The sequence below is a fragment of the Equus quagga genome, chromosome 2 (genome assembly GCF_021613505.1).
Source record: "Equus quagga isolate Etosha38 chromosome 2, UCLA_HA_Equagga_1.0, whole genome shotgun sequence".
Taxonomy (NCBI): Eukaryota; Metazoa; Chordata; class Mammalia; order Perissodactyla; family Equidae; genus Equus; species Equus quagga.
In genome coordinates this window covers 104,197,788-104,216,912 of record NC_060268.1, presented here as the reverse complement: position 1 = coordinate 104,216,912, position 19,125 = coordinate 104,197,788, and the positions used below count along the sequence as shown (strand labels likewise).

Below are 19,125 nucleotides of genomic sequence, written 5' to 3'. Positions count from 1 at the left end.
GGGGCCCCGCGGGCGGGCGGGGCCGCGGCGCGGGGCCGCCGAGGCTCGGGCTCGGGGATCGGGGCTCGGCCTGGCCGGGAGGCCCGCCACCTTGGGCCGCCCCTCCCCGGCCGCAGCGGGCGCGGGGCTCGCGTCCCCGGGCGGAGCGGAGCGGAGCTCAGCGGCGGCCCCAGGCTCCCCGAGGGCGCGGGCGCGCTTCCCCGCTGCCGGGCTCCCGGCTCCGCGGGGGCGCGCACACAGCCCGGGTTCTTCCAGGCCGGGCCGCGGGGTGAAGGTTTCAGCGGGAGCGCGCCGGCCCCCGGGGTCGCTTGCTTTTCTTTTTCCTCCCCAGCTGTCAGGACCGACGACTGTTGGCAGGTCTGCCTGGGCAGCACCTTCTCTAGAACTCTCTTCGGAGAGCCCCTCGGAAGGGACTGGCCTTGCCCCTTGCTCGTGGGCGTTTGGGATGCCCAGGCCTCGTGAGATGGGGGTACCCACGGCTGGGGGAGCCGGGCCCTGACAGAGCGCCCCGCCTCCGGGGCAGCCCCTGCTCACGCTGCCGGCTTACATTTGGGGTTTCTGCTCTCCCTTCTTAGTTGCTGAAGAAGTTTCTCTCTTTATTCCCCAGGGGGCTACCTGCCTGCCTCGGGGCTGGAAGGGGCCATGCTGGCTAGAATAATAGTAATAATAAGTATAGCAGTGGTTCTCCCGTTTCCTGGGTGCCCGCTGGGTGCCAGGTGCGGTGCTCGGTGTTATCTCATTTAATCACAACAACGCTTCAAAATCATAATGACAGGAGCAAATATTTATCTGTCCAGGTGCTTTGCAAACATTAATGCAAACTTGCCAGTAACCTCTGAGGGAGGTGATGTTATTACCCCCATTTTATAGATGAGGAAACTGAGGCACAGGCTGGTGAATTGACTTGCCTTGAGTCACAAGGCTTGTGAGTGGTGGAGTGGGGATTTGAACCCCAGGAAGCCTGGCTCTGGACTCTGTGCTTCAACTGGCTAAATTGTGTTGCCATTGTTTTGTCAGTAAGGGAGCTGCTGCTCCGAGTTAAGTAATTTTCTGAGGGTGACCCAGCGACCGAGTGGTGGAGCTGGCAGAGGGCCGAGTGTGAGGAGGAGTGACTTGAATCACAGTGGGAAGAAATTCACCCATTGTTCCCCGGCTACCAGTGTGGTGGGGCTTCCAGGGACCCTGAAATCGGTGTGGGACATGTTCTTTTCTCAGTTGTCACCGGCTTTGCTGACAATGACTGGAGGTTTAACTGGGATGGTTGGGCCAGGCCAGCTCTGGTGGCCTTCGTGGAGTAGCCAGCAGCCATCAGGATGCCTGGGGCACAGGGGTCTTCCTCCCCCAGGCTCCAGGACCACCTTCCTAATCGCAGGTGCTGCCAGAGAGGGCACCCCCCCCACAAGAGTGGCTTCTTGGGGTTCGAGGACATTCTTGTATTTGCAGGAGAACTTAGAAGCCTCGAGAGCTGGAGTTCGGGGTCCTTTATTGTCTGGCCTGGCTGTGCCCAAGGTCACTCCTTGGATAATGATGACAGCTTCTGCTTGTGCAGGACTCACCGTGTGCCACCCACTCTTCTAAGCGTTTCGCCCACGATTCCTTGTCACGATTCCCCAGGGGAGGGCCTGGGAGAGGCGCTTTATCCATAAACCTGGATTCAACCCCTACACTTTTCTACCCCTTTATTTTGGAGCCGAGCACAACCTTAGCAGTCACGTGGTTCCACCTCTCATTTTACAGAAAAGGAAACTGAGGGTCAAAATAGTTCATAAAAGACAAGCTGTGGTCCCGAGTGGTGGTCGATGGTTGACTTTGAAGCCAGGTTGCCTCTAGGTTCTGATTCCAGCCTATAGGTTCTGAATGAGCCGGAAGAAGTGGCTTAGGCTCTCTGTCTCACTTCTCTGGTCTGTAAAATGGGGATAAACATAGTGTGACGATAAACTGAGAAAATACATCTCAAGTATCTTGAGCAGTGCTTGGCACAGGGCTCACGCCCAGCAAATGTTTGCCTTTATCGTTGGCCGAGCCTGCGTGTTTGTCCTGGATGCGTGATGGGCTTAACAGGAATGCATCACCCTACGGGCTAGGTCTGGGTGCACCTCTGCTTGGTGCTCAGAAAATGCTGGCTCCTGTGCCATTGGTTTTTAAGTAAGACAATTGTGTTTCTTTCAGAGATTTATTTGTCATGAATTCGGACTCTCCTTTTAATGAGAATGAGATTGTCACTGCAAAATGGCACAGACAATTTACATTTCTTATAAATGTAGAGCCTTCTGGCTCCCTGAAGTGAGTGGGGGCAGTTTCCTCGGGACAGAGAGGGAGTCTGGGGCACAGAGCCACTAGCACATCACCGGCCAGGGCGGGACAGAGGGAGCCCGGCCATGCCCACCTCTGCGTCTCAGGCAAGGCAGGTGTCTTGTGTCTCTTAGACGTTCTGTACTCTCCTGCACCTGGAAGTTTCATCCTCCCCCTCACGAAGGGTACTCGAAGGAGAGGTCGTGGATTAGATGAGTAGGATGTGTACTATCCAGCTACACGGATTTTAGGCTGTTTTCAGAGCTGTGTTAGTCCCTTTCATGACATTATCCAGATGGGAACAAGAGGGTTAGACCCCATAAATCTTACCCACAGGAATATAATGTTCATTCTCAGGCTGAACCAGCTATCTAATTTGTGGAACCCAGTGCAAAATGAAATGTGGGGCCCCTTATTCAAAAATGATTAAAATTTCAAGGGAGTGGCAGCCGAAGTGAAACCAAGTGGGGGGCCTCTCCAAGTGTAGGGCTGTGTGACTGCAGATCAGACCCCCAAGAAGCCGCCCCCTGCTCACAGGTGGCGTGTGTGTCACTTTCTGCTGCCCCACCTGCCCGGCTCTCAGGCATGCACACCTTTTTATGAGTATTTTAAGGGTGTTTTCTCATTGGAGGCTTACACTCACCACACAAGTCATCATCTTCCCATTTTTCAGATGAGGAAACTGAGGCTCTGAGAGCCTCACACCTAACAGAAGCAGGTTTCCAACCCAGTTTTGTCAAAGGCCAACCCCTGGCTCTCCGCCCAGCCCCACCAAGCCACTGGAAGGCAGGGCGTCCCGGTGCCCAGCCCACACGGGACAGCTGGGGCTACCAAGTACCAGAGGATGTGCTGGTGCAAGAAATAAGGTTCCCAGAGCAGGAGTCCCGCCCCTCTGTTGGGTCCATCTCTTCCCTGCCCATGTTGTCATATTCCTCCTTTAAAAATTGGTCTTCGAGGTCCTGACTGAGGTGGAAGGTCCCCTCCTATGCTCCATCTGCAGACCCGGGTGGGTGGCTGCCTGGGCCACGGTGCAGAGCACTGTTCTATTTCCAGCCTCCACCAGGTGCCTCCTGCCTCAGGCTCTTTGCATAGGTGGGACCCTCTCCCAGGAGCATCATTCCTCGCTTCTGCCCTGAATTTTATTTCATTAACTCTAGCTCAGCCTTCAGCTCATGGTGTTTCTTTCCTCCCTGACCCCGCAGACTAGATCAGGATCCTGCCCTGATTTTCATACACCCTGCACCTTTTCTCTGTAGCATGTGGCACTGTTGGTAGTCCCTTACTCCTGTGTCTTTTTCCTGATGACTGGCTGCCTTATGCACTGGCCTCAGAGCTCCACGAGGTTAGGAGTGCCATCTTCACACTGTGCCAGCACATGGCTGTTGCTCAGAAATTATCTGTTGAGTGATTAAGTGATCAAAGCTAAGCTGAACACAGACTGGAGGAAGCAGGAACTCTGGGTGGCAAGGCAAGAAATTAACTTCTTCTCTGGGCCAGGGTGACTTCAACAAGTCTCCCTTGTAGGCCAGGAGAGGGGCGACTCTACCCTGCCTGGGGCTGCTCCTTGCCTGGTGTAGGAGGGTCTCGTGACGCCCACCCTCCCCTGTCTTGTGTCTGGCTTGGCCCCTGGGTGCCCAGCTTGCCCCGCTGCCCTGCAGGGTGTGTGCTGGGTCGTTCAGACTGACTGAGATGCAGAAGGGAAGGCCTGGACTCCCACAGACACTGCCCTCTGGGCACCTGCCTCCAAATGCTGGTGTAGTCCTGGCTTCCGCCGTCCTGACCCCATTGCTATTTTCTCTACTGAGCCGTAGGGGGCCTGATGACTGCAGTGGGCAGAAGCAGAGTGATGGTCTCTCCCAGTGTGTAATTAAACATCCAGCTCAGCTAACATTGGCCAGGCTCTGGGTCCTCTCCCTGTGTTTTCTCTGCTCCCTCTGGCGATGCCACTTCTCACGGCTGCACCCATACGAGTTGCGTTTGCTAGGTCTAAGGTAGCCATCTTCAGTGTCAGGGGCAGGCGTTACCGGGAAACCTGGCTTCCTGAGAAAGCCTATCGCAAGCACGAGGGGGACCCCCACGACCTGAGAGCCTGTGTCTGCTAGCAGAGCTTTAAGATTCTGAGGGGCCCTTGAGCATCGCCATTTCAAACCCTCGTGTTGAAAGTGGGTGTCAACATCTGGGTCGGTGGCAGATGTAGGGCCGAAATGAGCCTTCCTGTGAACAAGGTTGAATCGCTTTGCTAGAGTTGTCGTAACGAAGTGCCACAGACTGGATGGCTTAAAGAACAGAAATTTATTTCTCACAGTCCTGGAGGCCGGAAGTCTGAGATCAAGGTGTCAACCGGGTTGGTTTCTTCTGGGTCCTCTCCTTGGTTTGTAGATGGCCGTCTCCTCCCTGTGTCCTCACATGGTCATCCCTCCGTGTGTCTGTGTCCTGATCTCTTCTTATAAGGACACCAGTCATATTGGCTTGGATCCATCCTTATGGCCTCATTTTAACTTAGTCACCTCTTTGAAGGCACTATCTCTAAATACAGTCACATTCTGAGTCCCAGGGGTCTGGGCTTCAACATATGGATTTGGGGGTGACAGAATTAAGCCCATCACAAGAGCCTTTGCACTTCAGTGGAAGAAACCTGCTGGAGCCCTTGGTAAGAGAATGTGGGGCTGAAGGAAGGCGGAGAGGCGCCCTGGTAAAAAGACAGGAGAGCTCATGTTGGGAAGACGGTTCAGTCCGTCCCCTTTCATGGGAGCTGCTGACTCCTGGCCTGAGCTGCAGAAGTGGAAGGGTTACTCGTTTGCCGCTCGGATGGAATCTGGCCTCCCATGGGGACCAGAGCACTTGGCAGGGTCTCCTGGTTTCAGTCACTATAAATAATCCGTCCTTCAAGCGGCGTTAATAGGAGGAGACTGGAGTGTGGGGTCCCGGCGCTGCACTCTCATCCCACCCATATTGTTTCAATTTCCTGCCTTCCCCAGCTCTCCTTGACTCCAATGGGGAGCCCTTGGGGGTGGGTGGAGCTGGACTTCAATTCTGGAAGCCAGCTGCTGCCTCTCTGCTGCTCTCCGCCTGCCGAACCCCTGGGCAGCTGTCGGAGTGGGGTCAGCCTGGTGTTCCGGGCTGTGTCGCTGCTCACCAGGGAGGTCCCGCCATGGGGGCCCATGTGGACCTTAGACAGGGCCTTAGGGAAATGCTCTCGACTGATTTAATGTGGCGCACGGGCAAGGTGTGGGTCAGGTGGGCAAGATGCACAGGAGATGGGGGGTAGTTCCTCTTCCTTTGTCCCTCGTGAGTGACTTGTGTGGACAGTGAGATTGTTAGCAGAGAGCACGTGCTTCCTCGGTTACCTGTTGGTCTGCATTCTCGAGTATCTTCCTGGGCTGTCTTTGTCTCTTGTCACCGTGGACAGAGAAGACCATTCTCATTCTCATTCTTGTTCAAAAGCTGCTTAGAGACCAGCCAAGCATCAACCTTTTTCTTCTGCATTTAATTCCATTTTTTTAAGGTGAGGAAAGACCCCCATGGTTGGCTAAATAATGGCCCCCAAGGATGTCTGTGTTCTATGCCCTGGAACCTGTGAATGTCACCTTATATGGCAAAAGGCATTTTATGGATATGATTAAGTTAAAGGTCTGGAGTATCCTGGAGTCTCCTGGGGGGCCTGGCTTCTAAGAGATGAGAAAGAAACAAAGAAAATTGGTCCTGAAGTCATCTCTCTCCAGGTGTTCAGTTTATTGATCTATAATGGAAACCATACAACGGGATGAACTTATTGCCTGGATTTTTACAATGAAGACTATTTTATATGTGCTCCCCCTTTCCCCTGCGCCAGGGCCTTACCTTGTTGACTCACAGTCTCTTTACCGTGGGAAGTTCAAATCTTTGACCTCTTTTTCATCCTTCCTCATTGCTTACCTGCAGCATTGACCAGGGTTCAAAGCTTTTGGTGACTCTGACCTCAGGGCCCAAGTCCCTTCATGTGACCAGAAGGTGACATTTGGGGACATTTGTGGTTCAGGATGACCCTGGGGACACCTGTTTATGCAGTGGGGCGGGCAGGGAATGGTGCCTACTGGAGTTGTGCCCTGGGCAGCGTAGGGGTGAGGATGTGGGACCTGATGAGAAGGTGGCCCTGCTTGGGCAGAAGGAGGCTCTGAGCATCCTTCCTACAAAGTGTCCTTTCTGGACTCCACCTGCCAGGGGGTGGCTCCACAAGTGAGCTCCAGGGCAGCACAGCCACTCTGCACAGTCCCTGCAGACACCAGGCAGCGCGTCCCCTGGTGAAGGTAAAGCGCTCAGCCTCTGTGAAATCTGCTGGCCTGGCTGGTCTGCGTGGGCATTGGGGTGGCTCCCTCCAAGGTCGGCTTGGGGTGGAATGGCACTTGGGGAGGGGCAGCCCTTGGGGTGGATCTAACTAAGAAACCAAAGGACAGGAAGTAGCGGACGGAGCCTGGAACCCTGGAGCATCTTTTGGGGTGCTGGTGGGTCCTTTCACCCCTCCCTTCCTGGGCTCATTCATTCTTTACTCCTGCTCTTTAACTCTGAGACCGTGGATCGTGAGTCCAAAGAGACTTAGAGCAAGAAACTGAGAAATGCCTGTGGTTTCAGCTCCCTGGCACTAGTTTAACACCTGCCTGACCAGTACCAGGCATCTGCCTTGGTTGCGGTTGAAATGGCTCAGACAGGGCGAGGGGCTCAGACAGGCAGCCCCCAGACCCACAGCGCTGCCCACTCAGGCAGGTGATGGAACTAATAGAAGCAGACCTGGGGAGGTGGGTGGGAGGGATAGATATGTGCTGGAAATTTTTAATAATAATTAAAATCCAAATCTTTATGTGAAATCTCCTGAATTTTAAACGTCAGCAACTAATTACAAAATTCTAAACAATATATCTGGGCCAGATGTTCCATGGCAACCCACGTGGACAGGATAATCTCATAGAGGAGGTCATGGAGCCCACAGAGGCTCCCCCAAGAAGGAGCCGTCCTTCTGGCCATCCAGAAGGCAGACAGTGAGCACGGAGTGGGTGGGGCCCCTGCCTCCTTGGGGAAAACACGTGTCCACCTGGGGAAATGGAGGGGCCTTCCTCATTTTCCTCCTTCCTTTTTTCTCCGCAGAGGTCTGCGGGGCCCTCAATGTCACTGTGTCCCCAGGGCCTGTGGTTGACTACCTGGAGGGGGAAAATGCCACCCTTCTCTGCCACGTCTCCCAGAAGAGGCGGAAGGACAGCTTGCTGGCGGTGCGCTGGTTCTTCGCGCGCCCCGACTCTCAGGAGGCCCTGATGGTGAAGATGACCAAGCTCCGGGTGGTGCAGTACTACGGCAATTACAGCCGCAGCGCCTACCGGCGGAGGCTGCGCCTCCTGGAGGAGAGGCGCGGGGCGCTCTACACGCTCTCCGTCCTGACCCTCGGGCCAGCGGATCAAGGGCATTACGTCTGCAAAGTCCAGGAAATCAGCAAGCACAGGAATAAATGGACGGCCTGGTCCAATGGCTCCTCAGCAACGGAAATGAGAGGTAAGACTGCTTCTGTTCTCTGGGAGACGTGTAGGGGGACAGGTCAGTGGTCCTCTCTCCAGTCTGCCAGGCAGGGGCCCCCAGGATAGCTCTGCTGGGCGGGAACGCATCTTCTTGGCCCCTGTGGGCCACCATCGTATCAACCAGGCTGTAGGCATGGGGATAGATCGTTACGTGGACGCTGGAGCTGACTTGTAGAAGCAGAAGCAGAGAGAGAAAGGAGCAAGTGCTGACCCCACGCCACCCGGCCCGCCCTCTGGGCAAAACCTCTGAATTCATGTCTGAAAGATTGCACTGGCTGTGTGCATCACCTCCAGGTCAGGCCTGCCCAGCCTTGCTTACTTTGGACGTGGGGCGCCGGGCACCCATGGGAGGAGGCACACCCTGGGAGGTCCTGATAGCTGCTGCCACACTTCGTGGCGGGCCAGGCTGGTGGCTCTGATCCATTGCCCAGAGGAGCTGATCCCAGCCTCAGGCAGCAGCTCACTGAGAAATTAATCCGAAAGTGGGCAAAGGACCAGAGGTAACCTTCCCTGCCTTCCTGGAGACAGACACGAGGTGTGGGCTGCGGTCTGGAACATCTTGGCTACCACGTGTCCTATGTGAGGCTTATTTTTTATCACAAAAGTTCTATTCGAGAAGATGCCTCTCACAATTTTAATGAGACTTTCTATTGTGCGCTAAAATTGCCCCTTTTTGCTTTGGACTTGAATTTGGTTTGGTACAAGATCAAGAGGATCACAAAGTTAAGCTGATGGTCCCAAGTATGAAAAAGAATCTAATTTTATCATATACATGTAATACAATATTAAAGGCATTTTTGATGTTGTTTTGATAAGCTTTTTAAAAAATTTTATTTATTGAGGTCATAATAGTTTATAATGTGAAATTTCTCTTGTACATTATTTGTCTATAACTGTATGTATACGTCCCTTTACCCCTTTTGGCCACTCTGCCAACCCCCTTCTCCCTCTGGTGATCACTAAACTGTTCTGTTTGTCCATGTGTTTATCTTCCGCATATGAGTGAAATGATACTGTTTGAGTTAACTATTTGTCTTTCTCTGTCTGGCTTGTCTTGCTTAACATAATACCCTCAAGTTCCATCCATGTTGTTGCAAATGGGAAGATTTTGTCTTTTTTATGGCTGAGTAGTATTCCCTTGTATATATATACCATATCTTCTTTATCCAATCATCAGTCGATGGTCACTTGGGTTGCTTCCACATCTTGGCTATTGTGAATAATGCTACGATGAACATAGGGGTACATGAATCTCTTTGAATTGTTGATTTCAAGTTCTTTGGATAAATACCCAGTAGTGGGATAGCTGGATTGTATGGTATTTCTATTTTTAATTTTTTGAGAAATCTCCATATTGTTTTCCATAGTGGCTGCACCAGTTTGCATTCCCACCAGCAGTGTATGAGGGTTCCCTTTTCTCCACACCCTCTCCAACATTTGTTATTTTTTGTCTTGGTGTTTATAGCCATTCTAACAGGTGCAAGGTGATATCTCAGTGTAGTTTTGATTTGCGTTTCTCTGATGATTAGTGATGTTGAACAGCTTTTCATGTGCCTGTTGGCCATCTGTATATCTTCTTTGGAAAAATGTCTGTTCATCTGCTCTGCCCATTTTATGATTGGATTGTTTTTGTGTTGTTGAGTTGTGTGAGTTCTTTATATATTTTGGAGATTAACCCCTTGTCGGATATATGATTTGCAAATATTTTCTCCCAGTTGGTGGGTTGTCTTTTTGTTTTGTTCTTGGTTTCCTTTGCCTTGCAGAAGCTCTTTAGTCTGATGAAGTCCCATTTGATTATTTTTTCTTTTGTTTCCCTTGCCCGAGTAGACCTGGTATTCAAAAAGATCCTTCTAAGACTGAGGTCAAAGAGTGTACTGCCTGTATTTTCTCCCAGAAGTTTTATGGTTTCACGTCTAACCTCCAAGTCTTTAGTCCATTTTGAGTTAATTTTTGTATAGGGCAAGAGATACTTTCATTCATTTGCATGTGGCTGTCCAGTTTTCCCAACACCATTTACTGAAGAGACTTTCCTTTGTCCATTCTTAGCTCCTTCGTCAAAGATTGGCTGTCCATAGATGTGTGGTTTTATTTCTGGGCTTTAATTCTGTTCCATTGATCTGTGTGCCTGTTTTTGTACCAGTACCATGCTGTTTTGATCGCTGTGGCTTTGTAGTACATTTTGGAATCAGGGATTGTGATGCCTCCAGCTTTGTTCTTGTTTCTCAGAATTGCTTTAGCTATTTGGGGTCTTTTGCTGCCCCATATAAATTTTAGGATTCTTTGTTCTATTTCCGGGAAGAATGTCATTGGGATTCTGATTGGGATTGCATTGAATCTGTAGATCGCTTTGGGTAGTATGGCCATTTTAACTATGTTTGATAAACTTTTTGAGGGGATAAAACTCAGTTGTGAAAAGGTATTTTTAAAATCCTCTATGCATGGGGACATGTTAAAGTGAATCATTTATGTGAGCAGTCTTTAAACAGCCCAACTTTGTCTTTGGAGTTTGTTTATTGTAATGTTCTAAACACAGAGTGATGTATGATCTGCAATGTTGTGCACTTTTTCTCCTTAAGCAAATTAATTCAAGAAAACAAATGACTGTTAGTATAAATATGTGTTTTGGCATGGAAAACAGAAAACTACATCAGATGGCCCAAGGCTGGGGAGGTAATCCACTCTGAATATCAGTTGGCTCTGAAGCCTAAGATCTTATATACGTCCTTTTAATTTTTATGTCACGGGGTATTCTGGAGTCATACACTAAATCTCTTGGCAGTAATGACTCTCTGCCAATGAGATAAAAGCTTCCTGCATTCAAGTGAGTGTGGTCATCTAGTTCATTATTTAATGTGAATCTGCTTTCCTTGGGTGAGGCTGGGTTCCTTCTAGAACGGTTATATGGGTACTTGTTCCAAAAGCCTGAGGTGGTTTGTAAGACTTCCCTGGGAATAAAAATCTCTTCCCCGCTTTTTCTCCTCCCCTCTACCTCCTGTATCCTCTTTCTCTTCCTCCTTTCCTCCTGTCCCTGTCTCTTTTCAGAAATCCCTCTCTCTCCTCCTCTTCCATCTCCTGTTCCTCCCCTTTGCTCTTCCCTTCCCTCTCCCCTTCCTTGCACTCACGGTCTCTGTCCTTCTTCCTCCTTCCTCTCTGTCTCTGTGGCTCTGTCTGTCTTGTGCTCACTCCCGCACACCCTCTCTGATCTGTCACCTGGAAGTGGTTCTGACCTCATGGCCAAGCTGAGCCTCCCTTGCTGTGCTGTTCTGCCTCAGAGCTTCCTGGTCCTCATGCTTCCTCGGCCTCTGAGCAGGGCCGCGGTATTCTGACAGGAAGATTCAAAACCTTAGGAAGCGGTGACCATACCTTCTAGAACGTTCCACTCAGGCTTCCAGGGGAATACGCTGAGGGGGTTAAGGTGAGGTAACCCCACGTACATGACTTGAAAGCAGACTGGCTTGTTTGGGTTGGAGCATGTCCGCCCCAGGCTGGGGGACGCATGTGGAGGCTTGGCTCACTGTCCTTCCTGGGCAAGACCAGGGCCAGGCCTGTGGCTCCAGCCTCCTGGGGTGCCGTTCTCCAGGCCCTCCACCTCGCGGTAAAAGTTGTTACGTGGCAAACAAGGACAAAAACAACACAATGAACAATTGTGTGGGCAGATATGTTTGGGTTGGAATATTAAGTAGAAACTCTCAGAGGTATTTCTGGAGTGAGTGCCTGTGCCCTCTCTGGGCCCCACAGCCCCTCGTTTCTGACGTGCTCACTTTTCTCTCCTCTGTCCTACATGCTTCTTAAGCCATCCAACTGAGAGGGGAGCTTTCCTGGGAATTCTTTCTAACACTACCCCCACCCCCTGCCCTTGACCATGGACTGCCGGGTTCTCCTTCTTGCAGTGTTCTTCATGTGAGATAAGATTGCTTGGCCTTCACTGTAAACTTCCAGAAAGTCTGGTGCATGGTCTCTTCTTGTCTTGCTCTTGCAAATGGAGGTTAACTTTTGCCGATACATTTTTAAGGGATGGTTCTTGGCTCAGAACAAGCGTAAAAGGACTGTTGGCTCTTATTATTTACCCTGATTTCCATATGTTGCTTGTTTTCTATTGCAAAAATAATATAGTTCGATTAGAGAAAACATGGAAAAATATTGAGAGTTTAAAGAAGAGAATAAAAATGACTCCCAATATTTCCACCCAGGCATAATTTAACATTTCAATGCAAATCCTTCCAGTCATTTTTATGCAAATAAAAATTAGAAACCTAATTCCACTCATACTGTAAATAAGGTTTTGTGACTGGCTTTTCTCTTGTTACTAAACAGTATGCACATTTCCCCATGTTGTTAAATATGCTTCCATAACATAATTTTAATGGCAGGAGAGTAGTCCATGATGTGCATGTACCACCATTTAGCTTCCTAGTTACTGTCGTTGGACATTCAAGTTGTTCTAAATCCTTGTCAATAAAGCTCCATGAATGTCCCTCTCCTTCAAATAAAGTCCTGGAAATAAAATTACCTGGTCCAGAAAGAAGAACGAAGCTAGAGATATCACACTGCCTGATTTCCAACTATATTACAAAGCTACAGTAGTTACAACAGTATGGTATTGGCATAAAAACAAACACAGATCAATGGAACAGAATAGAGACCCCAGAAATAAACCCATATGTATAAGGTCAATTAATTTATAACAAAGGAGCCAAGAATATACAATGAGGAAAGGACAGTCTCTTCAATAAATGGTGTTGGGCAAATTGGACAGCCGCATGCAAAAGAATAAAACTTGACCACTATCTTATACCATACAGAAAAATTTACTCAAAATGGATTAAAGACTTGAATGTAAGACTTGAGACTATAAAATTCCTAGAAGAAAACATATGCCGTCAGCTCCTTGATATAAGTGTTGGTGATGATCTTTTGAATGTGGCACCAAAAGGAAAAGCAACAAAAGCAAAAATAAACAAGCGGGACTTCATCAAACTAAAAAGCTTCTGCACAGCAAAGGAAACCATCAACAAATGAAAAGACAGCCTACTGAATGCGAGAAAATATTTGCAAATCATATATCTGATAAGGGGCTAATATCCAAAATACACAAAGAACTTGTACAACTCAATAGCAAAAAAAAAAATCTGATTAAAAAATGGTTAGAATATCTGAGTACGTATTTTTCCAAAGAAGTCATCCAGATGGCCAACAGAAACATGAAAAGATGCTCAACATCATTAGTCATCAGGGAAGTGCAAATCAAAACCACAGTAAGATATCACCTCACACCTGTTAGAATGGCTGTTGTCAAAATATTAGAAATAACAAGTGCTGCTGAGAATGTGGTGAAAAGGCAACCCTTGTGCACTGCTGGTGGGAATGTAAACTGGTGCAGCCACTATGGAAAACAGTATGGAGATTCCTCAAAAAATTAAAAATAGAACTACCATACGATCCAGTAATTCTGCTTCTGGTATTTATCTGAAGAAAACCAAAACACTAACTTGAAAAAATATATGCACCCCCATGTTCATTGCAGTATTATTGCAATAACCAAGATATGGAAATGGAAACAGCCTAAGTCCACTGATGAATGAGTGGATAAAGAAGATGTGGTATATACAATGGGTGATTATTCCGCCGTAAAGAAAGAATGGAATCTTGCCATTTGCGACTACATGGATGGACCTCAAGGGCATTATGCTAAGTGAAATAAGTCAGACAGACAAAGACAAAGACCGTATGATGTCTCTTATATGTGGAATCTAAAAAAAAAAAGAAACCAAGCTCATAGATATAGAGAACAGATTGGTGGTTGCCGGAGGAGTCGGGGTATGGGGGGTGAGAGAAATGGGTGCGCTGGTTTTTTTCTTTTTATTAGGTGAAAGAAAGAAAGAAAGAAAAAGATTGCTGAGTCCAAAGGTATATTCAATTTAAAGATCAATGCAATTTAGACTGATAGTATTTAAAGAGGTGAGTTGACCTCTAGAGTAGTTGACTTATCTTCCTACCAGCACTGAAAATGCCTTTTCCCCATGGATTGGTCTACATAATATATACTTTTTGAGGAGGATGATGATGGTGGTGGTGGTGATGGTGACAGTGAAGTCCTGGAACAATACTGGTACTCAGTGGACCCTCGGCAAGTACTTGATGAATGAATGAAATGCTTTTTGGCAGCACCCTTGCTGTGGATGACTTTGGGGTCGGCATGACTTGGTGGATAACGCCACCCTCTGGGACAACTCACCTCTCTCTCGTTTGGCCTATTCCAATTGTACATCTTTTTCGAGTTCCCTGGTTCATCCTTCCTCTTCCACCAGGCCTTCTCTGTGCGTGCCAGCCCACGGAGAGCTCTCCCACCTGTGGCATCCTGCTTTTAGCACTGTTCACACAACACTGTGTACTCAGTCCGCTGTTTCTGTAAGTTGCTGTGGCACAGGGATGGAGTAAAAAAATATTATATATGAAAGAGTCAACCAATGTAAAAACTGCAATGTGAAAGTCTGTCTTTCCCCTGCTCACACCTTATTATCCCCATTTTCACTGTCACCCCCAGCAGTGATCTTTATTGATGACTTGGTTTCATCTTTCAAGTCTCTCTCCTATTGACATTCACGCACACTCACACACATGGATTTTGACAGCACTACACTTAATGCTAAGTATTGTTGATGATGATATTGTAACTATTTTTTTGTAATAGATATTACAGTGATGCAGTACCAAACAGCATCTCTTCATTCCCCCAGTGATGAACCCTTAGGAAACTTCCAGTCTTTTCCTAACACAACCAGTGCTTCAGTGAACATCCTTGTATGTATTTCCAAGTGTTTCTGTTTGTTAGATCCCTGGAAAGAGAATTGCTGACCCCAAGGCTATGCATATTTAAATTGTTAATAGACAATGCCAAAATGCTCTCCAAAAAGACTTGACAAATTTATACTCTGACCATCATTGCATGACAGTGTCTATTTCCCTGAAGCCTCATTAACAATGGATATTATTAATCTTTTCCATTATTTATCACGATGATGGGAAAAATAATATTTCATTGCTGTTTTAATTTCGATTATTCAATGCAATACAATTTAATTTCAATTATTAGTGAAGTGGAACATCTCTTAGTATGTTTATTGACTGCTTAAAAAATTTCTTCTGTCAATTGGCTGTCCATAATCTTTACCTGGTTTTCAGTTGGTTGCCGTGTTTTTCATGTATACCTATATATATACATTTTTTTGATCATTAGTTCTTTTTTTTTTTTTCTTTCTACTTTTTCTCCCAAAATCCCCCCAGTACATAGTTGTAGGTTTTTTAGTTGTGGGTCCTTCTAGTTCTGGTATGTGGGACGCCGCCTCAACATGGCCTGATGAGCGGTGCCATGTCTGTGCCCAGGATCCGAACCTGCAAAACCCTAGCCCGCTGAAGTGGAGTGTGCGAACTTAACTACTTGGCCACGAGGCCAACCCCTGATCATTAATTCTTTAGCTGTTACACGTGGTGCAGAATTTTCTTCCTGTTTTTTACTTGTCTTTACACTTTGTTTATGTTTTCTTTTACTGTGTAGATATTTTACATTTTCAGGATATCTATGTAGTCAAATTTGCCATTTTTTCCTTGATGGTATTCCTTTCTCCAGTAGTATTGTTTTATTGAGATGTAATCTATATTCAATAAATTGTCCATGGTACTTTGGTTTTGTATTTTATCTAGAAGATATTTCCCACCCCAAGCTTATAAAGATGTTTTCCATATTTTTCTTTAGTATTTTTAAAGGATTAAAAGAAAGTTTTACTCCTTTATCTCTTTGGAATCCATTTTTGTATAAGGTGTGGAGTGGCTAATTTACTTTTTGTTTCCAAATGGCTTTCTTGTTGTCCCTACATTATCTACTGAACAGAGGAAATTACCGTCTTGAAATGCCACATTTTTCATAAGCTAAATTCTGGCATTTAAATGGAGACTCTGTGTGCCTCACCAATATAGCACTATTTTAATTATTGTCGAATAGGGCAAGTCTGCTGTTATTCTTGAATGAGATGTCTTGTCTGTTCTTATACACTTAGTTTTTCCTTCAGTTGATCTTACCTAGTTTTATAAAAATCACGTTGGGTTTGATTTTATTGGGATTTAATTGACTTTATAAATTACTCTGAAGTGTGTGCGTGCCTCTTAGATGTCTTTATGGTTTTAAATGTTCCTATCCAGGGACCCATTGTGTTCCTTCGTGCGTTCACAGTGTTGTGTTTTGTTTTTATTAATATATTTCAGTAAAGATTTCTTCACGTGAGTCTTGATCGTTTCTTATTGTGTTTATTTCCAAGAATTTTATAGTCGTAATTAGGATCCATCTCTTCTTCCCGTGTATGTGTGCGCACACACACACACACACCTCTTTTAAATTGGTTGTTGCTGGTATATAGAAAAGTTGTTGACTTGTATTTGGCAATATAATGAGTTATGTTATTATTTCAGTTATAGTCTTCTTAAGTTGCTTCTCAGCGATATCTGCAAGTTTATGTCTCATTGCTGTTTCTGACCCTGTAGCGTTGGCCAGTGCTTTAGAAGTGGGAGTCATCTGCCTGTTCTCCTTTGTTGACAGTACTAGGAATTTTAACTTTGCCATTTGGGTTTTTATCTTGACCATAGTTTTCCATCTAGCCCGTGGGGCTACTCTTAGAGAATGTCCGTTGCCTTACTGAAAAGCCAGCCTTGAGGTCTCCATGACTTTCTCATGATCCCACTAGTAAACCTATTGGAAAAGCAATTGGGATTGACCTGACAATGTCTCTTAGTAATTTTACTTTCTTAAAAATCTGTTCTAAAGAAGTGAGCTATCAACCCACGGAAAGACATGGAGGAACCTTAAGGGCATGTTACTAAGTGAAAGAAGCCAACCTGAAAAGGCTGCAGACTGGATGATTCCAACTCTGTGACATTCTGGAAAAGGCAAAACTATGGAGACAGCAAAAGGATCAGTGGTTGCCAGGGGCCGAGGAGGAGGGAGAGTTGACGAGGTGGAGCCCAGAGGATTTTTGCAGTAGTGAAAATACTCTGTATGGTACTACGATGGTGGGTACATGTCATACATTTGCCCAAAGTCATAGAATGTATGACCCCAAGAGTGACCCCTAATGGAAGCTATGGGCTGTGGGTGACTATGATGTGTCAGTGTAGATTCATCAGTTGCAATAAATGGACCACTCTGGTGGGGGATGCTGATAGTGGGGGAGGATAAGCATGAGTAGGAGCAAGGAGTATATGGGAAATCTGTGTACCTTCCCTTCAATTTTACTCGGAACCTAAAACTCGTCTAAAAAAATTAAATTCTTAATAAAAAAAAAATCCACTCTAGAAACCTGTCAGAGATAGATGAAAAGTCCATCAGTCTATAGTTTTAAAACCTACTTTCCTGCTATTTTTTCTTTTAAATCAAGACTCTTTCATGCCTCTAGCCATTTGGCCCCTTTCCTATTTTCCAGGACATCTCACTTTTCCTTGGCTGGAGTTCTTCTGACCTGTGAACCATCACCCCTTAAGAAAGGTCAGACATTCTTCTCTGAGGAAGGATGGGTTGGAAAGGTGGTCAGTGAGCCCACCAATTGCAAAGGTCATTACTGGGAAAGCTCACTTTCTAGGTTGTCGAATAAAATAAACTCATGGATATTACTGGGGTGCCAGAATTAAATCGTCATGAACACTGACTAAGTCTAGCATCTTTAAATTGTTTATATCCATTACAGTAGAGTCAAGTCCATTATCATAACACCAGTCCATATCATTTGTACTTTGATTTGCTTTTCTGAGTGGGAGGGAAAGAGATGGAGTTACAAGGAGCATCCAGGAAATTGTGCATAACACGCGGCCTGTAGCATCCATGCTGTGTCCCTAAGGTGGTGGCTCCTGACAAAGTCAGCTCATTAGTCACGTGCTTGTAAAATGCTTTACCAATGACATGCAAAAAAAAAAAAAAGAACAAAAAACTTAAGTGCAAACGAAGTAACCAACCCACCTCAATAATTGCAGCACTATATGCTTCACTTTGTTCTATGTATTTTTGAGTTTCCCAAAAATCAGGGTAAATGGTTGAGCGTGTGTGTGTGTAGTGACAAAAAAAAAAAGTAGTAAGTTATTGGGAAAAAAATCTATACTAATAAAAGAATTTGTCATGGCTTTTTCCCTGGAGACACCCCTGAACGTGTTTGGCTAAGAACTGTAGGCTGTACTAATTTGGGGCAAAACGTAAGTTGCTAGTTTATGTTTTAACTGAGCAAATTGTTACAATATGATGGAGAACTGGGGATTAGGAAGAATGAGGAAGGATTAAATTGGGTTTTATCTGCAAACCATGTATGTGTGAGATTGTGGCGGGAAGGGCTCCGGGCTACAGGGTTGTTGGGGCCATGTGGCACCAGAGGATATGATAAACAGTGAAGAATGAAATGCGTGACCCTCTAGATGACAGTGGAGTCATGCTTGCCTTATTTTAGAGAATCTGTCCTGCCAGATGAACTTGTCAGTGTCATTTTTATTACACAGAGGTAGAAGGAAAAGGAAAACATTACAGTTTCTTCCATTGCTTTTGCCGGGTGACCCTTTCAGTGAGCGGGAAGCCCTGCCTGCAGAGAAAATGGATCACAAGGTCCTAAGTGGCATGTGGCGTGGGAACCCTCTGGGGAGATTTCCAGTAGAAACCAGGAGGGTCCATGCCAGGTTTGATTTCATTTAATTGTTTTATCAATGACATTGAAAAAAGAGCACACGTCACCCTGATGAACTTTACGGGAAATACAAAATTGGGAAATGTTGTTAACGTCAGCGAGGAGTAGAGCATCATAAAAATGAATCCAGAGAGGTAAGAAATACAGGCAGGAAATAACAGAACGAGATTCCATTTGGAAAACGGCAGAGTAATACATTTGGGGCAAACGGATCTCAGGCACTGTTGGTCGTCAGCGCGAGGCGAAGGGGCTGTCTCTGCAAAGGGGCTTTGGTGATCGTGGCGGTGAGGTAGGTGTGCGTCTGCAGTGTGATAGGGCAGCACACACAGCCCCGTGGCGTTTCCATCTGTGTACAAATCGGCCTAATGTCCCTGAGAAGGAAGGCGATTTTGTCATGTGGCCTGTGCTGGCGAGACTTGAATGTGGACTACATAGTCCGTTTGGGGAGCCTCAGTTGCAGAAAGATAGATAGATAGATTCGGACTAGAGAAGAGTGGCAAAAATGAGAAGGAAATGGGTGGCGGCCTTATGGAGAATGATCAGTTCAGCCGAGGAAGCTTTGCTGGGCTCGGTGAAAAAGCTGC

At 46.7% G+C, this 19,125-nt stretch overlaps 1 protein-coding gene across 1 annotated transcript in view; it reads left to right on the top strand.

Moving 5' to 3' along the window:
• Nucleotides 1-5,841: 5,841 nt before the first annotated feature.
• VSTM4 (V-set and transmembrane domain containing 4) overlaps nucleotides 5,842-19,125 on the top strand; it is a 90,734-nt gene continuing 77,450 nt past the window's right edge. The window contains exons 1-2 of the mRNA XM_046652803.1: nucleotides 5,842-5,929; nucleotides 7,411-7,809. Of these exons, the coding sequence (XP_046508759.1) occupies nucleotides 5,842-5,929; nucleotides 7,411-7,809 (487 nt within the window). The remainder of the gene's footprint in view (nucleotides 5,930-7,410; nucleotides 7,810-19,125) is intronic.